Source organism: Mus caroli, chromosome 10, assembly GCF_900094665.2.
Source record: "Mus caroli chromosome 10, CAROLI_EIJ_v1.1, whole genome shotgun sequence".
NCBI classification, from domain to species: domain Eukaryota; kingdom Metazoa; phylum Chordata; class Mammalia; order Rodentia; family Muridae; genus Mus; species Mus caroli.
The window spans coordinates 56,362,380-56,380,808 of record NC_034579.1 but is presented as its reverse complement, the minus strand read 5'-3'; the positions used below and the strand labels follow the sequence as shown (position 1 = coordinate 56,380,808).

The 18,429-nt window shown below is 51.0% G+C and overlaps 1 protein-coding gene across 3 annotated transcripts in view; it reads left to right on the top strand.

Annotated features, from left to right (window-relative positions):
- Nucleotides 1–18,429, top strand: part of Col13a1 (collagen type XIII alpha 1 chain) — a 141,940-nt gene that overhangs the window by 103,164 nt on the left and 20,347 nt on the right. For 2 of the 3 annotated variants that reach the window (XM_021173880.1, XM_021173879.2), the window contains exons 17-29: nt 701–745; nt 2,230–2,262; nt 3,010–3,036; nt 5,688–5,732; nt 6,820–6,906; nt 7,456–7,509; nt 9,136–9,180; nt 9,491–9,559; nt 10,593–10,616; nt 12,898–12,960; nt 13,818–13,862; nt 14,141–14,284; nt 16,557–16,601. In XM_021173880.1, coding sequence (XP_021029539.1) covers nt 701–745; nt 2,230–2,262; nt 3,010–3,036; nt 5,688–5,732; nt 6,820–6,906; nt 7,456–7,509; nt 9,136–9,180; nt 9,491–9,559; nt 10,593–10,616; nt 12,898–12,960; nt 13,818–13,862; nt 14,141–14,284; nt 16,557–16,601 — 726 coding nt within the window. Of the gene's footprint in view, nt 1–700; nt 746–2,229; nt 2,263–3,009; nt 3,037–5,687; nt 5,733–6,819; nt 6,907–7,455; nt 7,510–9,135; nt 9,181–9,490; nt 9,560–10,592; nt 10,617–12,897; nt 12,961–13,817; nt 13,863–14,140; nt 14,285–14,800; nt 14,900–16,556; nt 16,602–18,429 lie in introns of all 3 variants that reach the window. The other variant, XM_021173878.1, reaches the window with a different exon arrangement.

Sequence of the window (18,429 nt, the reverse complement as noted above, 5' to 3'; positions counted from 1 at the left end):
TAGGATCATGATGAGGGGAGGAAAACATTGACAGTTAAGAGGGACAGAGTTGAGAGGCAGAGTCCTGCCCACAAATCCCAGAAAAGCCAGTGTGCTGCTGTGTCTGGCCAGGCAGGATCAGAAAGAAAAATGAACAGCTCACAGCCCAGGGAGCCTGGGAATAACAGGCCCCTGGATAAAAGTAGAGAGAAGCAGCTCATGTCTGGTCCAAGCCACTAGGTGCCATGTTAGTAGACCTGCTGCGGTAACAGGTGAGAGGAGAGAGAGGTCTGTAGTAATAGGTAGGTAGCCACATGGCTGCTTGCCACAGCCCGACTCAAGACCCAGCACAGTGGAGGCAGGAGGGTTAGTTCAAGGCCATCCTTAGCTGTGTATGTAGTACAAAGCCATCTCCTTGACTAGGTTCTAACTCCACTGGTGTGTGAATGTGCGCATGCATGCGTGCACATGTATGTGTTTGTGTGTATGTGTACTTGTTATTTTAACCCATCCCCACCCCCTCTCTCTTTGTCTCTGTCCCTTTCTGCTCTACACCTGTGACCTAGGACTTCCTGCAAGATGGTGTCAGGGAACTGAGGGGAGCGGCCCACGTCGCTGCTGCCATGGCAGAGTCCTCAGAACTCATAGCGGGTTGATGTTCAAGCTCAGGCTATAATGAGTCTGGTTCTTTTCTCATGGTTTCTCTCGTTTCATTTTCCAGGGAGAACGGGGCATGCCAGGAATGCCAGGCAAGCACGGAGCCAAGGTACCCATGCCTCCCCTGTGCCTGGTCCTCTCCCAAACCCTGGGAATCTTAATTCCTTCTTGGGTCCCTAACAGGAACATGGGGCTCACACTTCCTCCTTCAGCCGCCCCGCACCTTCCCATATCTGTCCATCCTTCCTGACATGAGAGGGTGGGGTAGTAAGATGTGGCTCCCAATGATTGTATCCTGGCCTTTCTGGATCTTTCTGGACCATAAAATCCAGCTCTAGTGCGATCATCAAACCCAAAGAAAATGCAAGAACCGTAAGAGTCCCCACTAGGGCTTTTCTAAGTGATGCTTTGAATTACATTTTACCTTGAAGTTGATGTCTTGAAAGGGGGGTGGAAATGAATTTCATACACTAGATATAGGGGTGCACACATGTAACCCCAGCACTTGGGAGGTGGAGGTAGAAGGATCAGGAGTTCAAGGCCATCCTGGAATAGATATCCAGTTCAAGGCCAGCCTGTGTTACATGAGATCCCATTTTATAAAAAGGGAGGAGGTGCAAAGAGCTTCCAGTGCAACAGTGCAAGCGTGAGGACCTGAGTTCGAATCCCCAGTATCCACATAAATGAGAGATGGTACATGATTATAATCCCAACACTGAGAAGAAAAAAAACAGGAGGCTCCTGCGGGCTTGCTGTGGAGCCAGTCTGGACAATCAGTGAGTCCTGGGATCAGTGAAAGACCCCTGACTCAAGAACTAAGGTAGAAAGCAATGGAGGATGAGCCTGACTTTGACCGATGGCCTCTTCATGTGTACACATGTGCAACATGTGTGCATACACACATATACCACAGACAAGAAAAGAAGGGGTAGGTTTACTCCCAGTTCATGAGGGTGGGTCTAGAGAGCCCTGGTGGGCATAACCCCTCTTATACACAGAGGTGCACTACGCTTTGGTGAAACCAACCCCTTCCTACAGTGTTGCCTGCTAGTCCCCATCCTTTGACCTCAGGGACTGTCTTAGAGTTTTAGTGCTGTGAAGAGACACCATGACCAAGGCAGCTCTTAACATTTAATTGGGACTGGCTTAGGGGTTTAGTCCATTATCATCATGGCAGGAAGCATGGTGGCATACAGGTAGTCATGATGCTGGGGGAGGAGCTAAAAGTTCTACATCTTGATCTGAATCAGCCAGGGGGAGACTGTCTTCTACAGGCAGACAGGAAGAGGGTCTTGATCGTCACACTGGCTAGACTTGTGCATGCACGCATGCCTGTATGTGTGTATATGAATGAAACCTCAAAGCCCCGCCTCCACAGTGACATAATTCCTCTAACAAGGACACACCTCCTCCAATAAGGCCACACCTCCTAATAGTGCCACTCAGCATGTTACATTCTCCCATACTCTGGGGAGGTGCCAGCTATCAGTCAGCAGAAGTGACTGGACCTTAAGGCCAGGCAGAGCTGGGCTGGCTCGGCCAGCTGACTCTGACCTCAGAGACATTCATGTCTTTTTAAATTTTCTCTACCAGGGGCTTCCTGGGATTGCCGTGGCTGGGATGAAGGTAGGTAAACCCTGTCACTGTGTCAGGATACCACAGAGCAGGGGTTCAGGCTCAGCAGCATCGTAGCTGGATCCAGGAGAGCAACATCATAACTGGATCCAGGAGAGGTTAGATGTTTCAGCCAGGTCTCCAGACTCCACTCAGGGTCTCTTTAGTCTGCCCCTGAAAGAAGCCAGCTCTGTCCCATACTCCAGAACGAGCCGCCGTGGGCTTCCAAAGACTCTGAGAGCCAGCATCTTTTCCCTGAATCCCTTACCAAGGCAGGGGTTGTATCCTGGCAAGACAGATGCCCAGTGTTGATCTTTTAGCAGCTCTGCCCACAGGGAGGACCACCCCTGAGATGCTCCAAACCTTCCCATCCTTGGAGGGCAGTGTTTCTCAACCTGTGAGTTGTGACCCCCCCTTGGGGGGGGAGGAGTCAAGCAACCCTTTCACAGGGGTTGCCTGAGACCCTCAGAAAACACAGATATTTACATTAGGACTCACCACACTAGCAAAACTGCAGTTATGAAGTAGCAACGAAACTCAGTTTTTACAGTTGGGGAGTTGGCCCAACATGCAGAACTGTATTAAAAGGTTGTGGCATTAGGAAGGTTGGAAACCATTGGTCTGGAGGGGAGGGGATGAGACCCTCCAGAGCCTCTGCCCTGGGGTGTCCCCTAAGCAGAGAAAGTGGCCCTCCTGGAAAGGAGAGGGCCCTTGGTTCTGCTTTGTCTTTTCTTCACTGTTGTCTTCTTTCCCACACAGGGTGAGCCAGGGACGCCAGGAGCCAAGGTACTGGTGGAAAGGGAACCCTGAGGGGGCCATAGAGAAATGAGATTGGCTCGGGGTGAGGCTGACGGGGGTCACCATTTTGTTTCTGTCCCCCTCCCCCGGGGCCAGCTGCACATGCGTGCGTACATTAGTGTGTGCCTGCATATGTCCATGTATGTTGGGGGAGCTTGCTAAGCCCTTTCATCAGAAGCACACTGCACAGACTTGCCTCATCCCTGGTCTTGCCTGTATGCATGGCAGCTGTGGGAGACAGGAAGGGGTGGGCAGGACACAGCCCCCTGCACTTACTTACAAGTGTCTCTTCTTATCTACAACAATAAAGGATGTAGTATGTCAGAAATGTCAAACAAACTTAGAAAATTCTTCCATGGAGCCAGGCCAGCTAACACAGGCCTAGCATCTTGCCTGCTTAGTGGAGAATCAAGTCAAGCCTGTTGGAGTTAGCAAGACCTTTTTCTCCATGGGAACGGTGTAAGAGGGCAGGAGATACAGCTCAGTGGTAGTGTACTTTCCTGTGTGCAGGAGGCCCTAAGTTCAATCCCCGGTACACAGATTTCTTTGATGCAAGCCTTGGGGGTTAGGGGGGAAGGGATTTGCTAGGTGGGCACTGGGAAATCCTTAAGATGCCATATAGTATATATAGTACCTGTATATTCACCTGAATGCTTCTGTTTAAAAGGAGCCTGAGAACTGTTATCTGGGAACTCTGGCCTCTGATTGCACCTCATCCTCCCCTCCCTGCCCCATCTCTCTTTCGGGGCTTTCTCCTCTTATCTCTGAGAGAGAGGCAGGGGAGCCAGGGCTACCAGTGTGCTGGGAAAGAACAGAAGAGAGAACAGAGCAGCCCCCCAGGATGCCTTGGGGGACACTGGCCCCCCGGGGCTCTGCCATGTGGTATGGATCAACAAACCTGGGGACACACACCCCTCCAGAGTCTTTGGCTCTCAGGGACAGGCCAGGGGACAAGGATCCTCCCTCAGCATCTTTGTTACCAAGCTTCTCTGTAGATAGGAATGTCGGGCTAAAGCCCACCCCAGGTGCAGCCATTTCCCCATCCTGACTACTTACCAGGCACCTGCCTGGCTCTCTCTGCCTCCTTCCCTGTCTCTGTGCCGTGTTACCAGACAGCCTATACCCAAGGACAAGTGGCAGGGACATGACACTTAGAGTCACTGTGGTATCCTTCATGGCTCCAGGTGGAAAGGCCATGGATGTTGTGGTCCCAGAACCCCCAAATCATTTTCCTGTGTGTAGGAATGCTATTCCCATACTCAGCACTGTGTAGTCAAGGGTTCTAGTAGCATTCCAGATCAGACTCCCAGCTGGTGGGGTGCACTGTCCACTGCTGTGGAGTGAACTGTGCCCTCCTAACTTCATAAACTGAAGCCCAGAGCCCAAGGGGTCTGCCTTAGTGGGTAGGACTTTTAGGGGAGAAAGGTTAAGTGAGGTCACATGGGGTGAGACCCTAATCTGATGGTGTTGGTAGCCTCATCAGCAGAAGAGAGTTTTCCTCTTAGACAAGTGAGAGCCTGGACAGGAGGCAGCCTTCTACAAACCTGGAGAGCCCTCCCCTTCTCCCTGGCACAGGCACCCAGATGGCAGAATGGCACTGTAAGAGACTGGACCTCTGCTGTCTCGGCCACCCAGGTGTGATGTTTTGTTATGACTCATGCACACACTGTGGAGGCAGAGGGAGGACTGTACCCTCAGAGAAGGACTATGGAGACCTTGGAGAGACTGGCTCTGCCATTAGCTCAGTAAGCGCCCATCTACTGCCTCTTGGCTCATGGGGCAGGCCGGCTCTACCTGTGAAAGGAAGCTTGGGTTCATCTAACCCTTCCAGGACTCAGTGATCTGTGCCTTGGGGATCAATAGCTGAGACCCTTGGTATTGGACAGAGCTGCACCGGCGATCCACAGACAGAGTGTATTAAATAGTAAAGCTTGCATCCTCTCTCAGACCTAGAGGCCAGAAGCCCAAAGGCAGGGGAGGAGGGGGCGCCATCTGAGGGCTTTTGCCTCTCGAGTGGTTTGACTATTATCATGTTCCCTCCGCTTGTAGAAGCCTCACCTCATCTACTTCACATAGCATCTGTGTGTCTATGTCTGTGTCTGTCTGCTTCCGGTCTCCAGACTTCCCTGCCCTATAAAGTCCTGGGAACACTGGGTTCAATCTACTCCAGCATGATCGCTTTCATATCTGACCTTAACTGATCTTCGATGACCCTGTTTCCAAAAAATGAAAAAAATAAAAATAAAAAAGGTCATTTTTCTGACATACTAGAAGCTAGGACTTCAACATCAAACTTTGCTGGAACACAATTTGACCCGTAACACAACTTCTCAAAAAGGACGTTCTGGTTGGATGGGTGCTGTCTAAAGGCAGGAAGAGGTAGACAAAAGAGATGAGCACGATACAGGGGGGACAGATATGAAGAAGAGCAGAGTGGATTCAAGGGGAAGTTCCCAACCTCTGGCTTCCTATACTGCTCTTCCTGTACCCACTTCCAGCCCCGGGAGAGCAGAACTCAGCAGTGGGCTGTGGCTGTGTTTCTTCTCCATCCAGAGGAGCCATGCACTAAGAGGGTAGGGGTGCAGCCTCCCAGACGTCGGAAGAGGTTGTTCTTAACCCTGTTCTCCCCCTCCCTGCAGGGTGAGAAGGGTGCAGCAGGCTCCCCTGGCCTCCTGGGGCAGAAGGTAGGTGGACTCACATTTTCGATGGTGGGCTCCCTGCAAGCCTTGGTGTCCCCCTGGACCTACATATTCCCAGAGTAGGGGAAAGTGGCCAGAGTATAGCAAGATTGAGGTATGCTTTACACAGGCAGGACCCATGAGTCTGTAGAATTCAATGGCTAAGACCTGGCTTGGATTTCTTCATGCAGGTTCTGAAAACCTGCTGCCTGGAGATCTGAAAGTCAGCTCATTTAAAGCCATTTAAATTTTTTTTTTTAGTTTGTGCATTCGTAAGCAAGCAAGCGCGCATGTGTGTGTGTGTATGTGTGTTACTGTATGTGCTCCTGTGTGTGTGTGTGTGTGTTACTGTATGTGCTCCTGTGAGTGTGTGTGTTACTGTATGTGCTCCTGTGCCTGGTACACATGAAAGTGGAGGCTGGAGGTTGACTTTGGTTGCCATCCCTCAAGGAATGTCTACCTTTGTTGTTTGAGACGGTGTTTCTCTATCAGTTGACAAGCTAGGCTGGTTGGCTAGTGAGCCTCAGGGATCTGCCTGCCTCTGCCTCCCCAGCCCTGGGATTATAAACTCGTGGTACCACACCTGGATTTTTACTCCAGTAGGGGATGGGCAGTGGGTGCTGGGAATCCAAACTCTCAATTCTTGAGCCTGTGGGGCAAGCACTTTACTGACTGTTATATCTGATGAGGTTCCTTAAAGTTATCGTTAAAAGTTAAGTCATTTCTTAAAAGGCTAGAGGTCCCGTTATATCTGGGGAGAACGACATAAAAGAGGCCCCCCAGAAGAGCCAAGGCCAGAAGTTGTGGGCATTCAGGACTGAAGGGACAGCAAAGCTTGCTGTCACAGGGCATATTCTCTTCCCACCCAGGAGCACTCACTGCTGGAGAACCCAGCCACTGTCTCAGCTACCAATATGAATGGTGGTTCCACAGCAGGGTTGGCCCAGAAACCCCAAGGCTCTTAGGACCTTTCTGAAGTCAGCATAGCTCAGGACTGTGTCCTACCTGCTGTTCTTCTTCCTTGGACGGGAGTCAACCAACCAGCTCGCTCAGTTTGGGGAGCCAGTGATAGGACTCTACTTTCCATCCCCAGGGAGAAAAAGGTGATGCTGGCAATGCCATTGGAGGAGGCAGGGGGGAGCCTGGCCCCCCAGGGCTCCCTGGTCCCCCTGGGCCAAAGGTGAGTTTTTGCTGCCATCTGCATTGAGAGAGATATGGAGCCCCAAAGAGGCACAGACCAACAGCACCAGGAGAAGAAGGGGCCAAGTGTGGTGTCTGCCTTCCCAGCATCCTAGAGAAACAGCTCCAATCTAACCCAGCAGGGGCTGTGGCTTTGCCAGGAGACAGCCACAGTACCACCAACCACCCCATGTTCCCTCCTGGGCATGAGGTCATAGGTCATGAGGTTGCCACAGCTTGGGTCTCCAGGGCGACTTGGGGATGCCTGGCCACCATGGGAAGGAGAGTTAAAGGCTCTGTTCACATACTCTGGTCCACCTTCCAGGACCACTAAGGGAAGAGCCAGGTTGGCCTCTACCTTCGTTCTTCTCCCCACTCATCCTATCCTGGACTCCTGGGGACTCTCTTCCACCAGTTCTCAGGGCCTGTGTCCCCTTCTGTTGCCCGGGCAGCAGGGCCTGGTGTAGGTGTCTTGCCAGTGAATTTCTGGCTCTCTAGCCACTGACCCAGCTGCTCTGTGTACTCTCATCTCGTCTCTTCTTCCTCCCAGGGAGAAGCTGGTGTTGATGGCCAGGCTGGGCCCCCAGGACAGCAAGGAGACAAGGTAGAGTCCCCCTCAGTCAGGGGCCTGCAGGATGAGGGTGATCCCTGGCCTGACTGGACCCCAGTGCTGATCCCATGCTAGCTAGCTACAACCCCTGCATTCCGAGACTGGGCATGAAGAGCCTGCCTGGAAACTGGGGCTCTTTAGCTGAGGAAGGAGTCTGAACTCTAGCTTCTAGTCGCTTCCCGCACCACAGATTTAGACAGAGAAGTCCCTTCTGTCCCTGCCTCCTGCACAGGCACATGATGACCAAACTCAGGAGGGACAGAGGGCAGATCCTTGGAGGGACAGTGGCAGGGTCATCTGGAGCTGACAGAGCGTTCAGTTTCCCTTCATTTTTGACTTGGTGTATGAGTCAGAGTTCTCTAGAGTTCCAGGACTTACGGAATGTCTCTATATAGTAAAGGAAATTATTGAAATGACAATCTGGAGTCTAACTAACAATGGTCAGCTGTGAATGGGAAGTCCAAGAATCTAGTAGTTGCTCAGTCCTTCGAGACCAGGTGTTTCAGCTGGCCTTCTGTAGAAGCTGGAATCCTGAAGAAGTAGGCTCCAACAGATGTGCTGACAAGTAAGTGCAAGCAGGCAAAGATGGAAGCCTTTCTTCTTCCATTGTCCTTACATAGGCTTCCAGCAGAAGGTACAGCACAGATTAAAGGTGTGCACCATCACGCCTGGGCCTAAGCTGTTCTTTACTTAGAACTTGCTCTGTCCCAGGCTGGCCTTGAATTCAGAGATCTGCATGTCTCTGTCTCCTGCGTTCTGGGATTAAAGGTATATACCGCCATGCCTGAGCCTAAGCTTTTCATGGCTGCCATGCCTCAAGATCCAGATCAAGGGCTTGTGTCCTCCAGCCTCAAGATCTGTATCACAGGTGTGCCCTCCATTTCTGGATTGTAGTTCATTCCAGATATAGTCAAGGTGGCCCTGGGAATAACCATCACATGTGGTGTTTTATCTTCAACGTTCACATTATTCCCAGGAAACTGAGATGTGTGGTTTGTGCTTCGCTTGACACCATTATCCCACTTTGTCCATGTTACCTGGTCCTGTTTCCATAGGAACAACCTCCAGCCCCTGGCCCACCTTAAGATATCAGTATCCCTCTAGCTGCTCCCCCTGACACCCCTGGCCTCTGGGTTTCACCTTGTACTCCCTTCTGTCCCACGGAGAGTGGTCCCTGGAAGTGGGCTCCCTGTGGCCATCACTGAACAGCGGCCATTGAGCCCTGCTGCCAGGACAGGATGGAAATCAGAAGAAGCAAGGGCTAGATCCCTGCTACCAAGGACGAGACTGGTTTGCGCTACCAGGGAAGGTAGCCAAGGGGACAGTCAGGAGTCACCGACAACTAACCCAGCAGAAAAGAAGGGACGTCATTAAGTATAAAACGAGTAGAGCCCCAAGGATCTCAAACTCAGGGGAAGAGTGAGGGCAGGTGTTAGGGATGTTTCTGGAAGGGAGAGTAACCTGCACTGAAATCAACAGGAAAGCTTGTGTTCTGGTGGCTTGGGCCAAGATGAGCGAGCTCTTGGCCCCTCCACGGCCCTTAGGGTGTAGCTCCCCCAAGGACACTGGGTGTTCTTGCATCCGGCCTTACCAACTCATTTCACTCTTATCATGCAACAGGGGCAGCCAGGAGCAGCTGGTGAACAGGGACCCTCTGGCCCCAAGGTGCGTTCATCTCTCACCTGGAGTTGTAGCATGAAGGGGCTGGACACTGAGCTCTTAGAGGGGTGGGAAGGGAAGGGCGAGCTGGACCCTAGGAGGAATGTCTGCATAGATAGCCATGGTGATTGGACTCCACCATCTCTGGGCCTGGCTAGTCCTGTTTGTTCCACAAAGCCTTGAGTATCCTGACAAACAGTCCTTATGCTCTATGCTACTCTGGGGTCCTGGCAGGTACTGGTACTGCCACTGTGGGCTTCAGGTTCTCAGGCCCCTCCGGTCCCAGACCCTGACTGAGACCTTCTGTGCTTTCTAGGGTGCCAAGGGTGAACCCGGCAAAGGAGAAGTGGTGGATTATAATGGCAGCATCAACGAGGCGCTTCAGGTGAGTGGGCTCTACTCTGGAGGCTGGAGACCTGCAAGTTCCACTCAGCCTTCACCCCTGCCAGTGCCGTTTCTAGCTAGACTTCCAGATAAAGGGTCCTTCCCTTACTTTCTCCTAGCCTCTGTGGAGCCTCCAGTCAAATGGTCCCATTATTTGGCATCATGTGGCTTGATGTTTTGTCCCATCTGGTTAATGCATGGGCTCCTAGCTAAGCAAAGTGCCTTGGGAGAACCCTAGTTTCCACAAAGTGCCACTCATCAAGGCTCTGGGGACACCTCTCCTGGGCACGCCCCCTTCACCTGGTAGGAGCTGCCTCCCTGAAAGGTGTCAACTTTCTGTCAGTTTCTCCTGTTTCAAGACCATGAGCCCCCCATCTGTTAAATAGGTGCCTTGGTCTTGGGCACAAGTCATTGCTGGATCATGGTGGTGGTAAGTGGAGAGGCCACCCCATGTTCTGAAGGATTTTTCTAGCACATCGCAAACCTCCAAACTGGCAGCACCCAATTTTTAGTGAGGCTTGCCAAGCAGTTCCAGAGTTCCCCTTGAGAGCAAAAGCACACCCGATTGAGAGTTGCTGCTTCAAACCATCCAAGTGTGTGAAGCTGTGTGGGGGCCTGTGAGTCTTTGGCAGAGCCAAGGGGTCACCTGCCTGCTGCACTTTTAAGGAAGTGCTTTGCCAGCCGCCTTCTCCCGATTCTGGGAGAAGAAGAAAGAAAAGGGGAAGCCCCCTCAGTGACTAGGAAGAAAGGGGTGCTGTGTCCTTGTCGCCTATGGCTAAGAGGTTGCGCCCCATAGTTAGCAGGTCTAGGCTGAAACAGCATCAGGCCTTGGAGAGACCTCATCCAGGTGTTCCCCATCCAGCTAATAAACCCTTGGGCGGTGTGGGAGTGACATGGAGCTGAGAGCCACAGAGTGCATCTGTGAGGGTCTTCCTCCACTCCGCCCCTCCAGAGGGATGTCACTGCAGAGGGGCCCTGGCAGCTGGAGACTGTCCCTTGCTCTCCAGCTAATTGCACCGTATTGTTGTTTTCAGGAGATCAGGACGCTGGCCTTGATGGTAAGTCGCCCTCCTCCCTAGTTTCCCTCAGGCACTGGGCATAAAGAGCACAGTCTCGAGCTCTGACCTCTGGTCAGCCTGTGCTGAGCTCCTGTGCCATGCCAGGCAGAGGGGCCTTCCAGCCCAAGGAGCAGGGGCAGGAGCTGCATGTCCCTGGATCAGGACTGCCGGTGGTGACAGCCCCTCGTCTACCAAGGCTCGCTCTGGGTTGTATTTACAGAACCTCCAGATGCACAGCCCCCTCCCCGCCCCCTCTTCTGAAAAAAAAAATGGGTAACAGCTGTCCATGCAATCTCAATATCTGTTCCTGGAAAAACCCTGGAATTCCATGCTGGGTTCTGCACATGTGCTGACCAGTGACAGGCTCGAAGAAAACATTTGTAGTTAAGACAACCGTTTCCAACTTCAGCCTCCACAGTGAATGGCAAAGGGGTTCTAAAGTTCTGAGTCTGAGGGAATCTCACTTCCCCTAATATTGGGGACCTGTACACAGCAGGATAACACACAGGTGGCTCCCGTCTATAGTCCCAGCACTCAGAAGGCATAGGCAGGAGGGCCAGGAGGCAGAGGTAGGAGGGTCACCCCAAGTTCAAGGCCAGCCTGGTCTATGTAGTAAGTTCTGGTCCAGCTGGAGCCACCTACAGGACCAGGGACATCTCATCCCTGGACACTGGTTTAAATCACAAGGTTCTGGAACCAATGAACTTCACTTGGGAAAATTAAAATGTGTTATTTTTAAAGGGCCTTCAGGCATGAGGCCACACAGCTCTGTCAGTAATGTGCTTGCTCAACTTTTAAACATGAGGACCCAAGTTTGATTACCAGAGCCCAAGTGTTGGGCTGGGGAGATGGCTCAGCAGGTAAAGGTGTTTACTGTGCAAGCCTGGGGACCTGAATTTCATCCATAGAACCATGGTGGGGGGCGGGGGGGAGAACCAATTCCATAAAGCTGTCTCTGTACAAATGCTGTAGCTTAAGTGCGCATGCACAAGTACACACACACACACATACACCACATATACACAGTACATATATGACACCACACACACACACATACACACACACATAGACACACCACACACTCACACCAATTTCTTTTGAAGCCAAACATGGCAGCATGAACTTATGAATGACCACATCCTCCCAGCTCCCGGGAGGAGGAAGCATGGGGAACCCTGAGGCTTCCTGGCCAGCCAGCTTAGCCTACTTGATGAACTCCAGGCCAATGAGAGACCCTGTTCCCAACCACCACCACAACAAAACAAAAGCAATAGAACCACAAGCTGAAGAGCAAAGACACCCAGGCTTAACCTCTGCCTCCAGATGCACATGCGCCCACCCAGACACCCCAGCCCCACCCCTACCCCACACAACAGCTGCTGGAAAGGAAAAGTCACCCGGAAGTAGCCTATTTTATGAGATAGCTTGCAGGAAAATGTACCGATTTCAATGTGTAGATGCCACACAGGAGCCACAGAAAATTCCCCAGGGGCCATGAGAGTCATCTTGCACCCACCCATCTTACGCACACTATAAATGGCTTTTTGTCAGTGTAGAGCAGGCTTGTGTTTTCTGTAATTTCACAGAATGGAATCACAGTGTAGGCATGTAACTCTGGTTTCTTTTCACAACATGATGATAACTGTTGCTATCATTGCTTGGGTCAGAACTGGTCTCTTCCCCTGCTCATTGAGATGCCATCATGTAAACCACCATTGTAGATACTTACACTGTAGACCACCATTGCGGATACTTACACTGTTGACTCTAACCTGCCAGGAAAAGTCACATTTTCTCTTGGTACTCCTAGAGAAAAAGCTGTTTGGCATAGCTCTCTGCACTCCCAGCTACAACCCAACACCCCAGTGCTCATCTTTTTGCATTTTGGGGTTCCCCATGTTATTTGCTTTGTCAAAACCCCAGAGGCTTATGAGATGTAGTTCAGTTGGTTGAAATCTCACCTACTATGCACAGAACCCTAGGTTTAGTCTCCAGTGTCATATAAAAGCAGGCATGTTGGTACACATATGGAACCCCAGTACTCAGGAGGTATAGGCAGTAAGATAAGAAGTTCAAAACCAGCCTCAACTATATAATAATGAGTTCAAGGCCAGTCTGGACTGTATGAGACCCCATCATGCAGATACACACATGCACAACATACACACACCCCCTAAAGAAATCCTGTTTGAAAGTGGCAGACCCCTGTAAAACAGCCCCACATATAACCCTTTGGTGACAGCCACCCCTCTTGCTAGAAAGTTCTTCTTTTCCTTTTTAGGGGCCTCCTGGTCTTCCTGGACAAACAGGCCCACCCGGACCTCCAGGGACTCCAGGCCAAAGGGTAAAACTTGTCCCAATGGAGGGTGGTAACTGGGAAGGTGCAGGGGGCTATGGGGTGAGGGCATGGACAGGGTAAGGTGTTTAAGATGCTGAGAGGATGATGCATTCTGAGCACATAACCCCAGGGCTCCCCATATTCTCTGACCCCCTTCAACATCCCAGGACTGTCACATTTGCCTGGCAGCCATTCTGCTCTGTACCTTAGGCCCTTCCCCCCACTCCAGTCCATTTACTCCCAGCCTCACGCTCTTCTGCCATTCTTCCCCAGTAGTTAGGCTTGGGTCTTGTGCTTCAGTGAACCCCTCAGATACAGTGAGACCTGGAACATATACCCCTGGTCACGGCCACCAGACCAGGTTATCCCTCTCCAACGCTGAACTGCCTCACTCTGTGCCTTTGCCATTATCCTAATCCTCTGCCCACCCTTTCCTCTGCTTTTCTTAGAAGAAACCTTGTGTTTCTCCCTCTGTCCTCTGCCTGTAAGAGCTTGCCTTCCTCCAGGTATCCTTCTCTAGAAAGTCACTCCAGACCTAGCCCACCCCACCCCGTGGAAATGAGGAAGGTTCTGAGATTGCTGTAAAGCAAATAGGAGCCCCACATAGCTAGTGAGGACAGGAGGGTTGGGCTAAGATGACCAGGAGCCACGGGATGGGTAATGCTCTCAGAGATAACATGTTGAGACTATGGCTAACACACGGGTCACAGGATGCTTGCCTTCCCTCACCACCTTACTTTGGGATCCTCATCTGTGACGCCAAGGCAACTAAAGGCATGCCTTCAGAAGCCCTGGGGGCAGGGTACCAAGGAAGTGGGCATTGGTTTCTCTGCTCTAACCCATTTCTGTTGCTGCTGCTGCAGGGGGAGATTGGACTGCCAGGCCCTCCAGGACACGATGGGGACAAGGTAAGCACAATAGTGTCTACAGCAAGGATTCTGCAAGTGGTTCTCACCCTGGGAGTGTGGGCAGAAAGGCTTACCCAGCAGGGCCAGGAAGAGGGGTTCCAGCTGTACCCTGGCAGAGGTAGCCTGGGGCTATCTTTATCATCTTTCATCCAGTACCAGTGAGCCCAGTCCTTTGACCACCAAGCTTTTTCTGATCTCCCTCCCTCCTGGTTTTTTTTGTTTTTTGTTTTTTTTTTTTCTGTTAATGTCCCTAAGAAGTATCGTTGACGTTTCTATAGGGGCCTCGAGGAAAACCAGGAGATATGGGGCCGGCTGGTCCTCAAGGACCCCCAGGAAAGGATGGGCCTCCGGGAATGAAGGGAGAAGTTGGACCCCCAGGAAGTCCAGGGGAAAAAGGGGAGACAGGACAAGCAGGCCCCCAGGTAAGTGTCTGGGCATCTGGCATCCTGCATGCACCACCTCCATCCTGACACAACCTCTGCATGCCACCATGTTCCAGAGTTCAGAGAACCAAGAGTCACTTGCAGTTACCTGCCATGCCACTCACCATATGATTGCTGGTATCCTATAGTGTCCCCACTCAGGAGACCTGAGTCCTGTGCCAGCCATCTGTGTCCTTGGGAAAGTCACTGAGCCTTGCAGAGCCTCTGTTTCTCACAGCCTGTGAAAAAGACACAGCAGGGCTGTGAGCCTGCCTCTACAGAAGCATGTGGAAGCCCTACATCAGAAGAGTTTGCATGAATGGAAAGAACCCCTTGCCCTTTCCAGCTAGGCTGCTGACTTGGCTGAGCCTCAGTAGTGCCATCTGTGAAATGGCACCACCCTTGACACCTACCCTTGGAGGAAGGGAGTCGCGCATGTATGCATGCCATAGATGGCACATTTTCTCAGTATGGTGACTAGGAGCTTCACTGACAGGGCTCTTTGTCGATCTATAGGGTCTAGACGGCCCAACTGGGGAGAAAGGAGAACCAGGTGATGAAGGGAGACCTGGAGCGACAGGATTGCCTGGGCCCATCGGGCTCCCGGGATTCACAGTAAGGCGAGAGGACCGGGTGTCAAGGGTGTCCACGGGCAGCTGCAGATGAGAGTACAGGAGCAAGGGGCTCCTCACTGGGGCCAACAGCCTAAGAGTGCCCGGCACCATGCCAAGCTTACCCTAACCTGGGTCTGGCAGCTCCCCTGGGCTGCTGATTGGGTCCAGAACTCTAGCCTCTTCAGTACACAATGTGGTGGCTTCTGTCTCCAGCTGCTACCAGGAGCGCTGGGGACTCGGATATGGAAATACCCCTTTAGACCTAGAAAGAGGCAGGCAGGCAGGCATGCCTTAGAGGGACACATTTCCTCAAGGGGTATGCAGTTCTGCCAGCCTAGCCACATCAGTGAGCTGCACGTCCCAGAAAAGGGGGGGAAAGAGAAATGAGCAAGGAAACAAGGCAGACACCTGGGCGAACAGGAGGGTGACATCCTGCCTCTACCCACACATACCCATACAAACACACCCCCACAGAAACACACCAACACCTCCCCACACAAACATACCCTCACATCAACATACCAGCCACCCACACACACAAACAGACTCCCACAGAAACACACCAATATGCCTACACACCAACACCCCCCCACACATAAACATACCCTCACATCAACATACAAACCACTCACACACACAAACACACTCTCACACAAACATACCCACACACCAACATACCTACACGCACAAACCCAAAAGAAATAAAGAACCTCAGAGATCAGATATGATATGTGACTCAGCAGACCCCAAAAGTGACTATATACCCAGCTGGCTCAGGCCGGTGGGTGGCTCATAGCCTTACAGTGTGCCCACTTTCACGATGAAAGCTGAGCTGCTGGGTTTGGTGTGGTCTCATCTTCATCCACCTCCACCACTGTCCCCCCTCCCCACTGAAATCTGAGCCATAGTCACTTTCTAGCAATGTACCATAAACCATCACAAACAGCAGCTTAAGATGGCCTACCTATATCGCTATATATTCTGCCCCTCAGTAGCTGAGGCCTGCCATAGCTGGCTTCCGCAACCAGGGTCTCCTAAGGCCTCAGTCAAATCAGTGGTCATCTGTGTTCTTACTGGAGCCTCTGATCCTCTCCCAAACCACTGGCCATAAAAGGACTAAGTTCCCAGCACCTATGATTCTCTGATACATGGCCCCTCTCTGTAGTGGACAGTCCACTTCATATTAGCTTACTTACTTCTTAAAGAAAGGGCCTTTCTAGAGTCTAGAACTAGCAAGATGGAGCCATGTGCATGCATGTGTCTATGTGTGTGTATATATATATATATATACAAGTCTTAGCATGTGTTATATTTTCCTATGTATAACACATGTATGTGATGATGTGTAACATAGTCACAGGAGTGGCAGGCATCATGAGGCCACAAGTCTCTTTCAAGACTGAGAAACAAGTCACAGTACCACCGTGCAGCTTGTCTGCCACAGGACACATAGTACGAGCCCCTCCCTGACAACCAGAGCCTGAGATCTGTGAAGATGGTTGTCACGGGGCCATCTTGGTCCTGCCCTGCAGGCTAGATACCTATGTAGCCTCTCCAGGAGCAGCCCAGTCCTTGTAGCTTGTCACAGATGTGAGGGTGGACCTGTGGCCAACCTCCTGGTTACCCGCTCTCACAGTGGGATGGTTTTGTTCCCACAGGGAGAGAAAGGAGAAGCTGGGGAGAAAGGTGACCCAGGAGCAGAGGTAAGTCAACCCAGCTCTTCTTTAATGTGATCGTCTGACAAGGGCATTACTAGAAATACCAATTTTTCTCCAAGTCGCTTAGCATCTATGACTGGCGAGGGCCAGAAGCTGGGCAGCTGTTGGGTTCTGAGCCCCATATCCTGGGACTACAGTAGACATAGGAAAATAAATACAACTGCCTGGCCCAGGCCACAGAGGTCGAGCCGTTTGGGCAAGTTCTGAACAGATGCATAGGACTTTGTCACGAAGTGTCAGAGGAATGCCTTCCAGAGAGGCAGGGTTCTTTGAGAGACATCGTGGAAAGGGGGGAAGAAGATTGAGGAACAGGAAGTTGCTATGGACACGGTTGACTGTGCAGAAGATGGATAGCCCTGTGCATCAGGGGAAGCAACAGAGATCTTGGAGATGGGAGGGAGAAGATGTTTGGCAAGAAGGCCTGGGCAGTCCAGTAGCCACCTGAGAGCAAAGCAAGAGACCACCAAGAGTCATAGTCCCCCACAAGCTCTCCTGGCCCGTCACCCTTTAATGTCACCGGCCCCATCTGAATCAAGTGAAACGGACCTAATTGTTCGCTAACACTGTTCCTTATTAAGAATGGGCTGCACCCTGAAGAGCTGATCCTAGATTCTGGAAAAGCATTATACACACAAATGTTCCTCCCAGGAACTATTTCAAGTCCAAATTGGAAACAGACAATATCCCTAGCAAGAAGGAAGGGATAAAAATCCTTAGGCTAATAAGCTAGTAGTAATAGGATTGCCCATGGCTGGGGGCCTTTCTCATGCCAAGAGTGACTTTCAGCCCTATCCAAGGAGATGGTCGCTCTCCTGCACAGCGGCCAGTGTTTCATCACAGAAGATGGCTCATAGGGGAACACAGCCAAAAATAGAAAAATCAGTTTTACATCAACTAGAAAAGACTAGAAAATCAAATTATATTTATGTATCCTTGTAAGTACATAAATGTCTCAGCAGTAGCTGAGATGTTAAAAAAGCTAGGAAGAAAACCAGGCACAAAAAATATGAGCAGTCTTCTCAGTTAAATAGGACAGAAATACATTGCTTTTCCTCCTTTTAATTCTCTTTCATTTATAAACTATTTAATAAGCCTGTGTTACTTCTAAACATTTTTAAGTTGCTATACAGGTAAAATGGACTATGGGAGAGTATATAGGCGTTTAAACCACATTAAAACAAGAATAGTTCTCATAAGCTGGACATGGTGGCACATACCTTTAATCCCAGCACTCAAGAGGTAGAGGCTGGTGGATGTCTGCCAGTTTGAGGCCAGCCTGGTCTACAAAGGCAGTTCCAGGACAGGCAGGGCTGTTACACAGAGAAACCCTGTCTCAAAAAACAAACAAACAAACAAACAAACGTACTTTGGTTGTTTTTGATTTGTTTTGAGGCACAGTCTCACTATGTGACTCAGGCTGGCCTTGAACTCACAGAGATCCGCCTGCCTCCCGAGGGTATCACCATGCTCAGTGGAGTGTGGATTTCTATATGCACCCATACAATCAGATCTGTACATTATTTATTTATAATAAAAACTGTGCATGCATGTTTTGCTGGAGGCAAAGTCTAGAGCCTTCATGCATGTTAGCCCAGTTCTCTACCACAAAGCTACAGCCCCAGTCCAAGTGCCCTAGTTACATTCCTGTTGCTGTGATAAAAAAATACCCTGACTCCCCCCCCCCCAAATAACCCCCAAAAGCAAAAAACAAACAAACAAAACAAAACAAAAAAAACCCGACCTTGGGGAAAACAAGGTTCTATTTAGCTCCCAATTCCAGGCTCTATGTCCATTGATGCAGAGAAGTCAGGGT